General features: G+C 50.5%; 7 protein-coding genes across 7 annotated transcripts; 5 read left to right on the top strand and 2 right to left on the bottom strand.

Annotated features, from left to right (window-relative positions):
- Nucleotides 1-455: 455 nt before the first annotated feature.
- ALTATR162_LOCUS568 (uncharacterized protein) lies at nt 456-1,838 on the top strand (the record flags this gene model as incomplete). The annotated part of the gene is made up of 1 exon (XM_043308162.1): nt 456-1,838. One exon carries the CDS (start codon nt 456-458, stop codon nt 1,836-1,838), a length of 1,383 nt encoding a protein of 460 aa, XP_043164097.1.
- A 484-nt stretch (nt 1,839-2,322) lies between these two features.
- On the bottom strand, nt 2,323-2,664 carry ALTATR162_LOCUS569 (uncharacterized protein; the record flags this gene model as incomplete). The annotated part of the gene is made up of 1 exon (XM_043308163.1): nt 2,323-2,664. The coding sequence occupies one exon, from the start codon at nt 2,662-2,664 to the stop codon at nt 2,323-2,325; it is 342 nt and encodes a 113-aa protein (XP_043164098.1).
- A 443-nt stretch (nt 2,665-3,107) lies between these two features.
- Nucleotides 3,108-4,421, top strand: ALTATR162_LOCUS570 (uncharacterized protein; the record flags this gene model as incomplete). Its single annotated transcript, XM_043308164.1, has 1 exon — nt 3,108-4,421. The coding sequence occupies one exon, from the start codon at nt 3,108-3,110 to the stop codon at nt 4,419-4,421; it is 1,314 nt and encodes a 437-aa protein (XP_043164099.1).
- Nucleotides 4,422-4,653: 232 nt separating this feature from the next.
- On the bottom strand, nt 4,654-5,543 carry ALTATR162_LOCUS571 (uncharacterized protein; the record flags this gene model as incomplete). Its single annotated transcript, XM_043308165.1, has 2 exons — nt 4,654-5,029; nt 5,098-5,543. The coding sequence occupies 2 exons, from the start codon at nt 5,541-5,543 to the stop codon at nt 4,654-4,656; spliced, it is 822 nt and encodes a 273-aa protein (XP_043164100.1).
- Nucleotides 5,544-6,758: 1,215 nt separating this feature from the next.
- ALTATR162_LOCUS572 (uncharacterized protein) lies at nt 6,759-7,796 on the top strand (the record flags this gene model as incomplete). The annotated part of the gene is made up of 1 exon (XM_043308166.1): nt 6,759-7,796. One exon carries the CDS (start codon nt 6,759-6,761, stop codon nt 7,794-7,796), a length of 1,038 nt encoding a protein of 345 aa, XP_043164101.1.
- A 719-nt stretch (nt 7,797-8,515) lies between these two features.
- Nucleotides 8,516-10,220, top strand: ALTATR162_LOCUS573 (uncharacterized protein; the record flags this gene model as incomplete). Its single annotated transcript, XM_043308167.1, has 4 exons — nt 8,516-9,162; nt 9,225-9,513; nt 9,573-10,000; nt 10,052-10,220. The coding sequence occupies 4 exons, from the start codon at nt 8,516-8,518 to the stop codon at nt 10,218-10,220; spliced, it is 1,533 nt and encodes a 510-aa protein (XP_043164102.1).
- Nucleotides 10,221-11,069: 849 nt separating this feature from the next.
- On the top strand, nt 11,070-12,832 carry ALTATR162_LOCUS574 (uncharacterized protein; the record flags this gene model as incomplete). Its single annotated transcript, XM_043308168.1, has 4 exons — nt 11,070-11,551; nt 11,601-11,624; nt 11,674-12,115; nt 12,230-12,832. The coding sequence occupies 4 exons, from the start codon at nt 11,070-11,072 to the stop codon at nt 12,830-12,832; spliced, it is 1,551 nt and encodes a 516-aa protein (XP_043164103.1).
- Nucleotides 12,833-15,665: the final 2,833 nt, after the last annotated feature.

Raw genomic sequence — 15,665 nt, forward strand, 5'->3', positions numbered from 1 at the left:
TTTGACAGTTGGGTGTATGTTTAGTGATGCGCCGATTACTGCCGCCGGGCGCTAGCGAGAGCTCCTCTGAGAGCTGCCATGAATCGCGAAAGGTGATAATGAGTCTTGCGATGCCTAGTCGGGACGACGTCAACGGGTGAAGCAGCGGTGTGTATCAATCGGGGTGCTCGATGCGGTAATCCCGAGAGAACTGCTACCAATGCGCAGTAGTAAGGGAGAACGCGGGCTTGCAGTGAAAGGACGCAATGTGTTATTACTGTGCGGAGAGAGATGTCTGGCGTCGTGTACTCCATATGAGACGGCAGGCGCGCGGGACAGGGATCACGCTTGCAGATTAGCGCCATTGGAACCATTCCGCCTGCCCTAACTTTTTTCTCGTGCAACATTTGCTACTTTCACCTCAACACACCCAGTCCCCCGCAATAATATACAATACACGACACATATCACGCGCAATGGCTGCCGAAAAGAAGGCTTCCAAGAAGTCGAGCGGCGACAAGAAGCAGAAGAAAGCAGCCGCTTTGACAAACGTCCAGGCACCGCTTGACGTAGTGAAGACGTTCCTTGAGCAGCAGGGGGAGAAGAACGCTGCCAGCAAGCTTGAGGAGTTTGCGCAATGGGAGAAGAATGGTGCGCCCACCAAGACCCAGGATGCGCCTGAGCCAATGGACGTAGACGCGGAAAGCGCGTCCAGCAGTGACTCTAGCAGCGATTCCAGCAGCGACTCGAGCAGCGACTCGAGCAGCGACTCGAGCAGCGACTCGAGCAGCGAATCTGAGGCTGAGGAAAAGACAAAGAAGGCCAAGAAGACTGCTGGGAAGAAGGCGCCCGCCAAGGAAGATGCTTCCAGCTCATCGAGTTCCTCAGACTCCAGCTCCGACTCGTCCAGCTCAAGCTCCGATTCTGACTCTGACTCTGAGGAAGAAAGCGCACCACCCAAAGCCAAAACCATAGTGAAGAAGGCGAAGAAGGCCAAGTCCGTCTCCTCATCCTCTGCGTCTTCCTCCAGCGACTCGAGCGACTCGAGCGACTCTGATAGCAGCTCCGACAGCAGTTCCGAAGACGAGCCTGCGAACATCCCTCTTCCCGACTCCGATTCTTCCGATGCCTCCAGCGATTCATCTTCGAGCGACTCAGACAGCGATTCCAGCGATTCCAGCGATTCCAGTGGTTCGTCTAGCGACAGTAGCTCCGACTCGGAAGCTGAGAAGAAGGACAACAAGGCAAAGAAGAGCAAGAAGGCTGCTTCCGTCTCATCATCGTCTGCCTCGAGCTCTTCAGACTCTTCAGACTCGAGCGATTCCAGCGACTCTGACAGTTCCTCTGACGAGGAGCCAGCCAAGACAAAGAAAACAAAGAAGAGTGGGAAGAAAGCTTCCACACCCTCATCTTCAAGCGATTCCAGTTCCTCCGATAGCTCTTCGGACAGCTCCTCCGACTCAGACAGCTCTTCAGACTCCGACTCCGACAAAGAGACGAAACCCGCCGCACTCGAGCGTAAGACCTCCGGCAGCGACTCATCTGCAACCCTCCCAGCAGCATCCCCCCAGCCCACCAACAACAAGCGCAAAGCCAGCTCTCCTTCCGAAGACGCTCCCAAATCGAAGAGAAGCCACGTCGAGAACCGCTTCCAGCGCATCAAGCCCGACGTGAAAGTCGACCCTAAGCTCGCAAGCAACGCTTACGTTTCTTATGATTACGCCGACCGCGCACACGCCAAGTTGATTGTTACCAAGGGCAAGGGCTTCACCAAGGAGAAGAACAAGGGAAAGAGGGGATCTTACAGGGGTGGCATGATTGATACCTCTGGTGGAAAGGGTATCAAGTTTGAGGATTAAATGTAGGGTCCTTTGTCTACTGTTGGCGGCAGCTTGCGTAGAGGAAAGGCCATGTGCGAAATATTTTTGAGAGTATCAAGAGTAGACAGGGAAACATGCGATATGGGCGCGTAAAGAACAAGGCGAATATGGAGTTATGTTATACCAAAAGCAGCATACCCTTCATTGGCGATACTATTACAAGATTTTGGTTGGCAGAAGGACGGGTGATTGTGTTGAACGTTTTGAATTTATAGATTTGTACATGTTCTACTCTTACATTGCATATTCACACTTCTAGTTCGTCTTTACGTGCTGGTCCACTCGAGTCAATCCATGTGTCATCTAAAAAGGACTTTGGCGTTAATCGTGTCGCGATGCCTGTCGTCTCACACTGCATGTCCTGCTCTCATCCACCCAAGCAGCGCCTCGTTGCTTCGAAACCTAAGCCCCATGCTTCTCCAGTGGTTGCGACCCACATGTATACCCATCCTTGCACTCCCTCTCACTTCTCCTCCTCAAACTCGACGGGCAAATTCATACCTACCCTCCTCGCACTCAATCGTACCCTCTCCTCTTCCGTCATACCCATACCCGGGTTATACCGCTCCAGCAACGTCGAATGTGTGCGTTGCGCCTGCACGTATTGTATGAATTGCTCCGCTTGTTGAAGTTGAGATTGTGTGCTGCTGTTGGTGGGTGATCGGGAGAGTGTGGAGCGTATGCGTTGTTGGAGTTTTGAAGGCGAAGAGAGCTTTTGGTGTTGGGTGCGTGTTGTTTGGGGGGTGGAGGGGAGTTCGCGGAGGAGGCGGCGGTATATGGATCGGATTTGGGGAGTTTGTGCCATTTTGGGTGGTGGGTAAATAGAGTGGTTTGGTTCGCGGGACTCTTAAAGATATGCGATGGCAGCGGAGACGTCTAAAGTCAGATATGGTTGTCGTTTCGATGTGGTGTTGAAGAAGTTCACTCCGGAAGTGCTGCGGCGAAAAGATGCGGTAGAGCTCGGACCATTCGTGAACTCCATGTCCACCACCCACTATCTTCCCCATACTTCTTGTACAAAACGTAATGAACAATTTACCGCCGAGTTCGCGTTACATATGTCGCAATTGCGTACAACGGTTATCGCGCCAACACTCCACATTTCTCACACAACCACGATTACGCCCACAATCCACCGATGCATTTCAAGATGATGCGTCGAACGCGAGGCTACGAATACCGAAGGATTGGAATGGCGATGCCAGGGCGAAATTCAGAGTGACAGCACCAACGAGGAATACACTGCACATGAGCAAGAGGAGAAGTAGTCTCCGCTTGGAGTCGATACACGAGCAAAAGCCGTCTGTGACTGAGGAAAGGCAGTCTGGAAATGAGAAACGACCAATGTCAATGCGGGAAAGAAGACAACGGAGAAGAGCGGGGATACCTACATCAGTGGCAGTTGCATCCGTGGAGAACGCACAATCGCCAGGGCGAATCAATCGGGAAATCCAGAAGCAAATGGGAAATGCGCAAGCAGGAGAGGATGTGATGGGGGACGCATTGTCACGATTTGAGGCACAACTTACCACACAATTAGTGCCTCGAAAGAAGCGTAAGGGAAAGGATGTTGGTCCAGAGCTGCAACCATCACCACCATCACCACCCTTAGGCACAAAGCCAAAGCCAAAGCCAACAACAACATCCACGCCAGAGACCCCAATCAGTACCGTCTCACTCAACAACAACAAACTCCAAGGTTTCAACTGGTATTGGGAATCTTATCCCCCAACCATCGCCCAAAAAACAACCGCAAACCACTTCTTCACAACCCACGGTCGCAACGCAAAGCTTCTCCGCAGCGTAGCGCAGTTCCGCCTTTTCCCCGAATCCGATGTACCGGAAGTAGCTTTCGTCGGGCGATCCAACGTGGGCAAGAGCTCACTGCTCAACGCCGTGGTAAACGCTGATATCAAAGCGTTGCTAGCGCGTACCTCTTCCACGCCAGGTTTCACAAAGACGATGAACCTTTACGGTTTGGGCGCAGGAAACGGCGTCACGATCAAGAAGCAGCCTAATGGGCGCGACAAGATTGTAGGTATAGGTGGAATGACTATCGTCGATATGCCGGGGTACGGCGAAGGCTCGCTTGCATCCTGGGGCGTAGAGATAATGAAGTATATTACCAATCGCAAACAACTCCGCCGTGTCTTCATTCTCATAGACGCCGAACACGGTATCAAGGATAAAGACCGCTCTCTCTTGGCTTCATTGCGTCTAGCTGGTGTAAGTCACCAGGTCATTCTTTCCAAGCTAGATAAACTGTATATACCCGATGCCAAGGAGATTAGAAGGCATGATGGGAAGGCGCTCCGACGTTTGGCGCCGAAAGGTACGGCGGAGGATCTTAGGAAAGCGATGGAGAAGTTGAAAAATGATATTCAACCGCCGGTTGGAGGGGGTGCGCTAGGAGAGATTCTGGGTGTGAGTGCGGAGACGTTGGTGGAAGGGAAGAGGTTGGGTATTGATCATGTGAGGTATGCGGTGTTGAAGGCAGTAGGGTTGGACGAGAAGTTTAGGAAGAAAAGTGTTTTTGTTGGAGCAAAAGAGCTTGATGAATAGGGTTGAAATGAGTATGTTGATCAGATAACTGTCGAAGTAAGATCGGATGAACCGATGGCACTATATACCGACTGACTGATAAAGCCTTCCTCATGATCACCTGATTACCCAAGCGATCTGAACGTCAGAACTGCAACAGTTGTCGATCAGAATACTCTGGGCTGGAGATAGAAAAATAACCCAAGTCTACATCTACCACCCTCTTTTGTCTTCTCTCTACATATACGCAGTCTTACAACTTAGCCCGTGGCTCGCGCTCTGGTATCTCTGGCAACGGCGACTCCAAATTCTTCGGAATCAAGTGCTCTACATCTCCTATATTGAGATACCGTGGATGGCATTGCGATAAGGATGTTATACCTAGTAACCGCATCGTCGTTTCAAGCTCGTCTTTCATGATCTCGATGAAGTGCTCCACACCTTCTTGTCCGTATGTCAAAGAATAGAGGAACGGACGACCCATACCAACTGCTTTCGCTCCCAGGCAGAGGGCTTTGACTATATCAGTTCCGCGCCGGATCCCGCAGTCGAGATAGACTTCCAAGTGGCTGAAGACTTCTGGGTGATGACGTCGGATTTCGAGGAGAGTTAGTAGGGAGGGTGGGGAACTACGGTGTGTTAGTTCAGTTCAGTAGAGGGTAGTGTTTAGATCGATGGATAGAGATGGGTGACATACGTATCTAGATTCCGGCCTCCGTGGTTGGTTATCACGATACCGTCTAAACCGTGTTTCATAGCTAACACTGCGTCTTCGGCTGTTTGTACACCTTTAGCGACGATGGGTAGCTTTGTCGCTTTGCGTAACCAGGCGATGTCATCCCAGTTAAATGTATCGTCGATGTATCCGCCCATTGTGCGACCTAAACCGCCTCCTTTCTTGTCGTTTGTTGCAGCGGCACCGCTGATTGCTGCTTTGGCGAAGGTGGCTGATTCAACTTTTACGCGCTCGTCTCCTTCTCGTTTGCCCTGTACAGGCCCATCGATAGTAAACCATACTCCCTTAATCCCATTCCTCTCCGCATCTTTGAGAAGAGCTTCCGAAGCCTTTCTGTCCTTGTTGACGTAGAGTTGGAAGAAGAACGGTATAGAATCTTTTCGTACAGAACTCGTAATCTCCTTCATGGTAAAAGAGGCGTTTGTCGAGATACACTGCGCAACTCTAAATCCCTCACACCCCCTCGCCAGCGCCAACTCCCCATCCGGATGCGCAAGTCTCGCCATCGCAGCTGGACTAACGAAAAACGGCAATTCAACCTTTTGTCCCAACATACTCGTGCTAGTATCAACATGACGAATGTTTCTCAACAACCTAGGCCGAAACCAGATTCGATCAAACATGCTTTTATTCGCATCTCTCGTCACGAGGTTTGTTGCGCCACTGGAGTAAAAAGCCCATGCTTTCTTGCCGAGAACCTTTTCGGCTACAGATTCGAAATCATAGCTGTTGATTAGGCTGGTTAAAGGAGGTTTAGAGCCGATTGAGAGGGCGGGTTGAGCGGTCTCTGTTGGGGGTGGTTTCAGGAGGTCGTAAGAGGGGGTTGAGGAAGAGATCCTGCCAATGCGTTTACTGGGGGAGAGGGTTTTGGATATCAAGGTGGGGGAGTGGACGGAGTTGTAAGTTAAGGACGCGTCGAGGCCGGCATGTTTGGTTATTACTGAGGTATGTTAGTTGTGGGTTTTAGGAGGATGTTGGGTGTTTAGTTAGAGTGTGGGTGTGAGATGAGTATGCTACATGGAATACCAGAAGATACTTAAGACTTCGACATCGTCTCTATATACCAGGTATCACTTACTCTCATTGCCACCAGGATGACTGGGGATAAATTCTGTTATGTCCCATACCACATCGTCTACCACGATCCAGCAGTCCTGCTCACTCGCATGCTTTTGGATTTCTTCCACAGAAACCATCTTGTCCGCCATTCTATCAACAATGTCACAACGGATTCGGGTACTCCAATCGTGCTAAGAACAAAAGTCAAATTAGAGACAATTACAAGCTTTGCGAGGCTGTCGATTGGTGGCGGAAGTTACCTCGCTGGCGTTCTACCGATGTTGATTGCGGAGAAGTGGGTCCGGCGGAAACACCGATAGCTCGCCGGCAGCGACGAGCCTTCAACATCTACAGCCGCGGCCGACACTACCATCACTATCAAGCATCTGAAGACCCGGATATAGTGCACCGAGAGGAGAAGGTGTCGCGAGTAAAATGTCTGCGTTGCGAGTACGTACCGTCGGCCTAAGCACCGCTTCGATCGCAGAGCGCGTTAAGTATATCAGTAAGATTCGGCATAGTTGTGTGTAACTTCACACAAACTTTATCCCACCACAAACAAGATGCGAGTTCTAATCACAGGTGCTGCCGGCTTCATCGGCCAACTCGTCGCGAAAAAGCTACTCGACGACGACAAAGGCGCGCATTCTGTCATCCTCACCGATATCATTGAACCACCGATTCCGTCAGATGCCCGTTACTCAAGCCAAGCACAAGCCATCAAGGCAGACCTATGTACGGAATCAAACACTGTCGTTGCCAACGACATAGATGCCGTCTATGTCTTCCATGGCATCATGTCCTCAGGCGCCGAAGCCGATTTCGAACTGGGCATGAAAGCAAACTTCGACGCTACCCGCGCATTGCTTGAAGCAATCAGAAAGACATGCCCTGGAGCAAGAGTAATATATGCCTCAAGTCAAGCGGTATACAACAACTCAGTTACACTACCTGTCACGGAATCACAGATGCCGACACCAGAGACGAGCTACGGTGCAGAGAAGATGATGTGCGAGTACCTCATCACTGAGTACACACGGCGCGGCTTCATCGACGGTATCTCGCTCCGCTTCCCTACTGTCTCGGTACGGCCAGGCAAACCCACAGCTGCAGCGAGTTCTTTCATCAGTGGGATGATCCGTGAGCCGATGAATGGCATCAAATGCGTCATTCCACTAGAAGACAAGCAATGGCGGCATTGGCTCTGTTCTCCTCGTATTCTAGTTCAAAACCTAGTCTATGCTGCTACAGATTTCGACATCAACCGCCTCGCAAAGTTCGATCGCTGCCTCAACTTCCCAGGCATCGGCGTCTCAGTGCAGGATATGATGGACTCACTTGCCAGGGTAGGAGGAAGTGATAAACTCACACTACTTGAGATGAAGGACGAGCCTGCCCTGAAGAAAATACTTTATTCGTGGCCTGCAGAGTTCGACAACACAAAGGCTTTGAATCTTGGGTTTGTGAGGGATAATGGGTTTGACCAGATTGTCAGGGATTATGTGGAGGGTTCGGCGCCAAAAGCGAGTGTGAGGGGGAATGGAGTGGCGAGCCAGAAGGTTGAAAATGTACGGGTTAATGCGGTGGAAGTAACAGCGTGATATTGTAGGTTATGGTGTAGTTCAGAGATATTAATGAAGCATATTCCTACGAACCTGTCCGTTCTCACTGATAGTATAATGGTTATCGAGTAGGCATCAATATGCATGCATAACTTTCATAGCATAGGGCCGCTTCGTCTCTCCTATGAGTGGTCTACTTCAGTATCTGAACCATCGTTCTTGAGATCGCACCACGCTGATGATCTCATTCTATATTGATATATTTGTGATATGCAGTGTAACCCTGCCAACTTCCAGTGACTGGACGCATGCGCTGCATGTTGGCACACTCGATCGGCTCTATATAAAGTACCGTGATCGGCATTATTCCCGGTTCTCCCCTCATCGCTCTCTCTAAAGCTCGTCGCTAAGTCGCCCAAGAGCCGATGGTGTACTACCCGTCCTCGTCTCGAGCACGTCTCGGTCAACACGCCGTGATCCACAGCCTTGGCTGACCACCATAACTGTAATCCAAAAGGACGATCTTACCCAGTCAGAACATGTCGCTCACTGCGGGTACCCCCGCACTCCATCCCACACTAAGCTAGTCAGTCGCCTGTAACAGTCAAGATAACGTGATATGGGGAAGTGGAAGGTCACCGGTAGTATAAGAAGTCGTTTACCCCAGGTTTGTGGGGTAGTGCCATCCACGCTCCTGCTTTATAGTGCTACATTACACTTCTCGCTTTCTAATCCCCGGCACTGTCCAACCCGTCAGCATGGACGTCGAAAAGCATTCTCTCGAGAAGGACCTAGCATGTGAGCACATTGAAGCTGCAAAAGAGTCTCGCAACCCCGTCCCTGAGATTCTGCGCAATCACACGCCCGAGCAACTCACAGCTCTCGAGAAGAAACTCGTGCGGAAAATCGACTTCCGGGCCCTACCCATTCTGATCGTTCTGTTTTTGCTCAACGTGCTCGATCGGAATGCTATTGCTAATGCACGTCTTGGAGGTCTGGAAGCCACGCTGGGTATCGACGATGTGCAGTATCAGACCGCTGTCATGGTGTTGTGGGCTGGTTACATCTCCATGATGATACCATCGAACATGCTTCTCTCCATCTTCAAGCCCAGGTTGTATCTGCCGACGGTTGTCATCATTTGGGGTATCGTGTCTGGTGCTACGGGATTCGTTCAGAACCACGCTGGATTGGTGGCACTGAGATTCCTTGTCGGTGTTACGGAAGCACCATACTTTCCTGGTTGTATCTTCTTCCTCTCATGCTGGTATACGCGGAAAGAGCTACCAAGCCGCATTGCTACTTTCTACTCTGGTTACACCTTGTCTTCGGCTTTTGGCGGCTTGATCGCAGCGGGTATCGTCGATGGCATGGAAGGGCTTGGTGGCTATCCGAGTTGGCGCTGGTAAGTGGCGACTGTACCAAACGCATGAGACATACACTGACTCCGTACCTCCACCGCTGCAGGATCTTCATCTTGGAAGGAGCTTTGACGATTCTTATCGCTTTTGCTGGATATGCTCTTTTGCCGAACTACCCTTCCAATACCTCTTTCTTATCGCCTGAAGAGACTGCAATGGCACAGTGGCGACTCAACCGCGAAAACGACGGTGTGGCAGACGAAGTGAACGATTCGGTCTTCGTCGGACTGAGGCAGGCCTTTTCCGACCCAAAAGTGGTACGTATCTTCTTCTACCTTATGGTGTTTTCCTCAGAACTCTACAACGTTCGCCATACAGCGAAGTTGAAAGCCCTTGTTTGAGTTCGTGTTGCTGATCTTGGACGCCATAATAGCCACTACTCGTCTTCATCCAGACATGCGCTGTCGTATCCATGAGCTTCACCTACTTTTTCCCCTCTATCGTCCAGACACTCGGCTTTCCCCGCGTCGAAACACTTCTGCTCACCGCTCCTCCTTACTTCCTGGCTTTCGTATTCTCGGTGCTGAATTCGTGGCACTCCGGGCGCTCGGGTGAGCATTGCTTCCACATCGTCGCCGCATGCGTCATCTCCGCAGTTGGTCAGATCATCTCCATGTCGACATACCAAACCGGACCTCGTTACTTTGCCATGTTCTTACAGGCCATGGGATCTTTCTCCGCTTTCCAGCTCATTCTGCCTTGGGTCTCTGCAACGGTCGCACGGCCAAAAGCGAAGAGGGCGGTTACACTTGCACTGGCGACGGCTGTGTCGAACGCGACTAATATCGCTACTGCTTACTTGTATCCTGCATGGAGCGCACCGTAAGTAACAAAGTACATGCTAGACGAGCGTACACTAACTGGGTAACGTAGTCTCTATCGCATGGGTTGTATCGTGTTGACAGTAGCACTGCTTTGCTGCGCAACTGCGTCGTTGGTGCTGCGCTTCTGGCTGCAGAAGCTGAATCGCAAGTCTGATCAGGCTGTGGGATTGGAGGGTGTTGCCAATGGACCCGGTCTTCTTTTCCGCTACACTCTGTAAAGATGCTGTAAGCACACACATGCGGCGCACGTCGTAGCTCCTTCTGGAATCGCGATACCATTCGTGTTTGTGTTAATGTTACGCTATTGAGTGACACTCCAGATAGTACCCCTGTTTCCGGACTCCTACATGTAATCGATTGTACGATACTACAGAGTATGCTTAATCGATGATAGTGAGGTGATATTAGACATCCTCGAGGCATTCGATGGGGGATGTCGAAACATCGCTGAGCAGCACCGACCACCATCAGCCTGCACCCCTATCGCCGTGTGTATCAAAAGATCCTCCATATGCTATTCTTGTTGCGAAATCTTTCGTCGTGTTGGAATTGCGTTACATGGACTGGGCATTTTCCGATAAGACGTTAGTATCATCCTGATCTTGCGCACAGGCCGCGGCAAGGGAAAGCTGTTTCGCGTGGCCGAATTCATCCTGCATCCTTCACTTCGATATGATACTACCCCATATTTTAAAACCTCTCGGTTCGAGCTTGGAAAGCGCGCGATGGATGATTTCGGTTTCAGTGAGATGAATGCGATTCCAGTTTCGATATTGATCGCGTTACTCCTGCAGCGTGGGGCTGAAGCTCGGAGGCTGAACTGGCAGATGCGTTGGCGACGCTGTTTCAGCCTCGCCTACTCGAAGTACTGCGCCGCATCCTCTTCCATCATAGTACACCTTTACACAGAGAATCAGATTATTACAAAATGGCTATAACGAACCACCACTATCAGGTACCTTTCTTGCGCTACCACAGTTACCTCTTGCAAACGTTGTCCGAATCTTTATATTTCCTTTGCTTTCACGTATAGCACATACTATCAACCCTCAAAGAACCATCAAGACATGAAATCACCAAATAGAGATATCAGGAAGCCCAAATTGAGCCGAAAGATATTGGAAGATGAGAACGTCTTTTTCTATGAGGATGTGCATGAAAGTAAGGGTCTTCCTGCTTGGCTTCGCCCTGCACGCCGGCGGATGAGAGATGCGCGCACAAAGCTTCCGAGACACAGCGAGAAGATGATCAAGGTCGAGCTCGAAGAGTTCCAGTGCTCAGGACAGGATGGGCAGACTGCTGTGTCATCAGGCTGGAGTCTTAAACCCCTTCCAGACGATAAGGGATACATCGCCAGGGAGAGCTTCAGCAAAGAGAGCTCGAAACTGGAAACCGAGATCGAGAAGTCACTCGACGATTGCTGGGAAGTCAAAAAAAAGGCAATACGTCTGCGTGAGAGGAATGAACTAGAGTCTCACTGGTTGACGCTCTTACGAACAGAGTTCTTCAAGACATATATGGAGGTGTATAACACCGAAGATGAGCACAGGTATACATCTTTGTAATGATTCCAAAGACTCTTCGCTGACTGTTTCCAGGGACCTGTTTTGTCGGTGGGAACTGTAAGTTGCAACACGATATTTACTTGAGCACATGCTTACGTTGGTATAGCCATGTTGACGTTCTTTGGAACGAATGCCTATCGAGGAAAGCCTTGACAAGCCCAGCGCGCACTGAACCGAAACCGGATCTTACCTATTCATTTCCCATAATAGGCCCCGCTTCCGGCATAGCAAAGGATTATCGCTTTGATGCAAGAGTCGAAAACTTCACACTTCCAGTTCTTAGCGACCTCCGAAAGACAAGACGTGTGGTCTCGTCCCCGAAAACGAGCTTGCACAATTGGGATCCAAAGGGATCGAAACCACTAGGTGCTTCAGACCTAGCGTGCTTCCCCTGGGCTATCGTCGAAGTCAAGACCAGCACCTGGAACCCCAAGAACGGTGATACGGCAGAATTTTGCTACTGTCAAGCTGCAAATGGGTCTGCTGAAGCACTCATTATGCGAGAGAAGTTGGCCAAGAAGATAGGCGACCCAAATAGCGATGCTCTGGTTCTCTTTTCTTTCACTTGAGTAGGTCCAAGCGTTCGGCTTTGGCTTACATTCAGGAACCAAGTAAGTGCGATTGTAGTAACTTGGACGTCACGCATGGCTAACATCCGCTAGACCAACTACAACATTGAAATGCGCTGCATTTGGGCGACTTCCCTAGAGCTTACCTGGGGCGTCTTCGCACTGCGTATGGTGATCGAGAACATGCGTGAATGGGTGTACGAACGAGTAAAGCCTGAGATATGCAGATGGATCGCTCATATTCGCTCGAATCCGAAGCCTCCGACTGTTTTCGTTCCGAACGGTGACCAAGTCGAACAACGCAGGAGAGCGAGGTCTGTCGGGCCGCCGCCTGAAGAGAGACCCTTGGTCTCACCTTCCATGCCACCAAGGCCTGCATCTCATTCAAAGGTTATCCCGAAATTTTCGAGAGAGAATACCGTACCAAGACGTGTACATTCACCCAGTCCCCTATCTCGACGGTCGGCTCGACCGACCACTCTTTCCGATGAGGTAGAAGAGGATGATACGTATGAGGAAGAATCTGACGAGGATGAAAACGACTGCGATCACTACGTGTACGATGCCGCTGATGATGGGGATTATGTACCAAGTGATGCATCCGACAACGATGAACCTGATGAGGGATATTCCAGTAGCCGTGGATGCAAGGCATCGAAGTTAAGGCTGCGAGGTCGTAAGGGCAGAGGTCGTTGAATAGAGTACCATGGTTTGCGATGATGATTTGAGAAACGCCAACTTGGAACGAGGACGAGTGTTCGAACGAGTATTGTCAGGGGATGATCTGCTTTTTTTCGGAATATTCGGTGTTATCTTTGCACGAGTTTCCCCCTAGTATTATTAGATAGACTATTTTTGCAATGAATGTTCTCAACGTCGACTTCTTTCGAATTGAGTTCGCAATTTTCGTCGTTGTTGTACTGATGAATCAGTGTATACTATTGGACTCTCAAGGCATAGGCCTTCACTTGTCACGGCGTACTAGGAATTGTTTGTTCCATTTGTCATCCATACAACTTTTGTCCATGCAAAAGCCAGTGAGAGCGGTCTCTCGATTGGGTTTGTGCATGTGGGTGATCGAGACAACATCCCTTACTCGAAAGTTGTCCTGTATGGTATCGCACGTAAAAATGAATGTCGAGGCTGGAGGTAGACAGGTCGGGAGTCATTCGTCCTTCTCATAACTCCGTTCAATACACAATACTATCGTCAAGTTTTATGCGCTCCATGCCGCTGCTCCTTGTGCAGTTGATACGCTTCAGATTGATGTTAATATTACGCTGTTGTGCAACATTTCAAAACGGTACCCCTTCCTCCGGATCTCCCCGTGTGGCGAACCTTTCTTCACCTGCGTGTCTACCATCTAGTTCCACTGGCGGCCCAGGTACTATACGCAGACTTGCCTGCCCAGCCTCTACTAGCGCCAACGACCCAGCCTCGACTGGCACTGACGTCCCATGCGTCTCAGCCCTCCATTGCCCATTTACGAGACGCTTCAAGCCCCGCGAGCTTCCTTCCATCTCCGGTATCTCGGTTTGCGCTAATTGCTGTGGCTTCTGTTTCTGCCGATGTTGCTGTTGTTGTCATTTCCGCCTTCGCAATAGGTACAAGAGGAAGACGACGCCGAGTATGGCAAGAACTCCCATTCCCACTCCAATACCAGCTTTAGCGCCTGGATTTAGCTCGGAGCTGGAACTATGCGAGGCTATGGGTGGCACTGGAAATGAGGCAGTGGAGGTCATGGTAGTCGATGGTGGTGAGGAAGATGTCGTGGAGCTGCCAAACGGGACACCAATGACCGCTGCAAGGGAGAATGCGTACTCACTTGGAAACAAGGAAAGGTCACTGGGCTGCCAGTACACGTAGGTTGGTGCCGCCCAAGCCGTGCCTGAGGTCAATACAGTCTCACTCTTGAGATCAAGGCTTTCGCACCCCGTGGGGCCGCACCAAAACGTAGTAGTATCAACTAGGGAAAACGTGGAGCTCTGCCCAGCGCCATCGACTAAGGTAGTGTTGAACCCAGCCAGTGCATTTGTCTGGGACGAAAAGGATCTCACACACCACGCGTCTTCAAGCCAAGACATTTCGCTAATAAGCATGTAAGCGTGTGGGTAGCATGGAGCCTCATGAGGTAGGTACCTATTGCAACAGATTCTGGCCCAGAACAAACCACCATCTCTGTAATATTTCCGTATCTCGGCGAGTGTATGAGCATTGCCGCAAACTCCTGGGCTGTAAGTAGGTGCTACTCCGTACGGATTGCATTCTAAGTAATAAGAGGAAGCGACAATGGCAGAATATATTATCGAGACGTCCACTCCACTAAAGATGTCGGTGGTGAAATAACCCTGCTGTATCCAACGTGTTGCGCGTGAAGCTGGAGGGGTAAAGATGGTCAGGAGTGGCGGTAGGGACATTGGGGAAACGATGCTCCACAGTGAAGTACCTGTGAAGTTTTCAGTCATGACCGCTGTCATGTTGATCAGACATGAACGAGAAGGTGAGATGACAATGTATGTGAGGTGAAACAAGTTCAGAGCCTTTTGCCAGTGGGGCCATTTCTTGCTATTAAATGCGAAAAGATGGCATGAATCGAAACGCATGTCTGATTGGTAGAGTTGCTATACCGTACATCGTGGCGTCGCTGTTTTGAGAGTACATAAGTAAGGAGTTGAGTCCTGTACCACGAGCAAGGGTGCTCATTGTTCGGTCCCAGATGATCGAAGGCAATACCGTGGGGTTCTAGCAGCATGTCTCGTCTTGGTCTATGAAGGACGTATACCTAACAATCAACTGACTGGGCAACAAGGTTGATGGTTTGATGGATTGAGTCGAGGTAGCGGAGTGTTGGATGAACGGGCACTGTATGACACTTTGAATGAGAACTTGCGTGTCATCTGCACGATACCTCGAAAATAGTTTACAACAACACCTGGTGCGTGCAAGGTCGGGATGACGCCTTTATAGGTTTTGCTGTTTTGCCTTCCTCGTGTGCGCCTCTTATGACGCATCCGGTGTTTTGCGACCCATACAACAAACTCGCGGCCGATGGGCGTGACACTTGGGGGCTATCCACAAATGCCTCCACCATCTAGACCCTGAATAAGTTTGGACCTGTCACATTTCCGTAGGGCATGCAATGGGAAGTGAAGAGACGCAGGTGCCATTCAACAGTGGTGGTGGTCTTGAATTGTGAGATGAGACGGACCCAGTGGTGCAGCGCTGGACGTGGAATTGTTAGGACAGGAGATAGGAGAAGTGGGGTCGGGGTTAGATGGAAGTAGCAGGAGAGGCGCCACACGCGGAAGCTGCAAATCTTCCCCTGAGGCTGAATCAGAGGTCGACGATACGCAGCGAGACTGGCAGACGCGAGATGTCGTGCAGGGCGCACTGACGGTGTTGTCGGCAAGGGTACTTTGTTTGCCCAGGTCGTTGTCTAGGCAAATGATGTTGTGGATGGTTCGCGCGAGATTTTCAGGCTAACCACAACGGCCCTAGCTCGGCCTGCATCATACTGTACCAGCCTCCA

The sequence above is a fragment of the Alternaria atra genome, assembly GCF_907166805.1.
Source record: "Alternaria atra isolate CS162 genome assembly, contig: 21, whole genome shotgun sequence".
Taxonomy (NCBI): domain Eukaryota; kingdom Fungi; phylum Ascomycota; class Dothideomycetes; order Pleosporales; family Pleosporaceae; genus Alternaria; species Alternaria atra.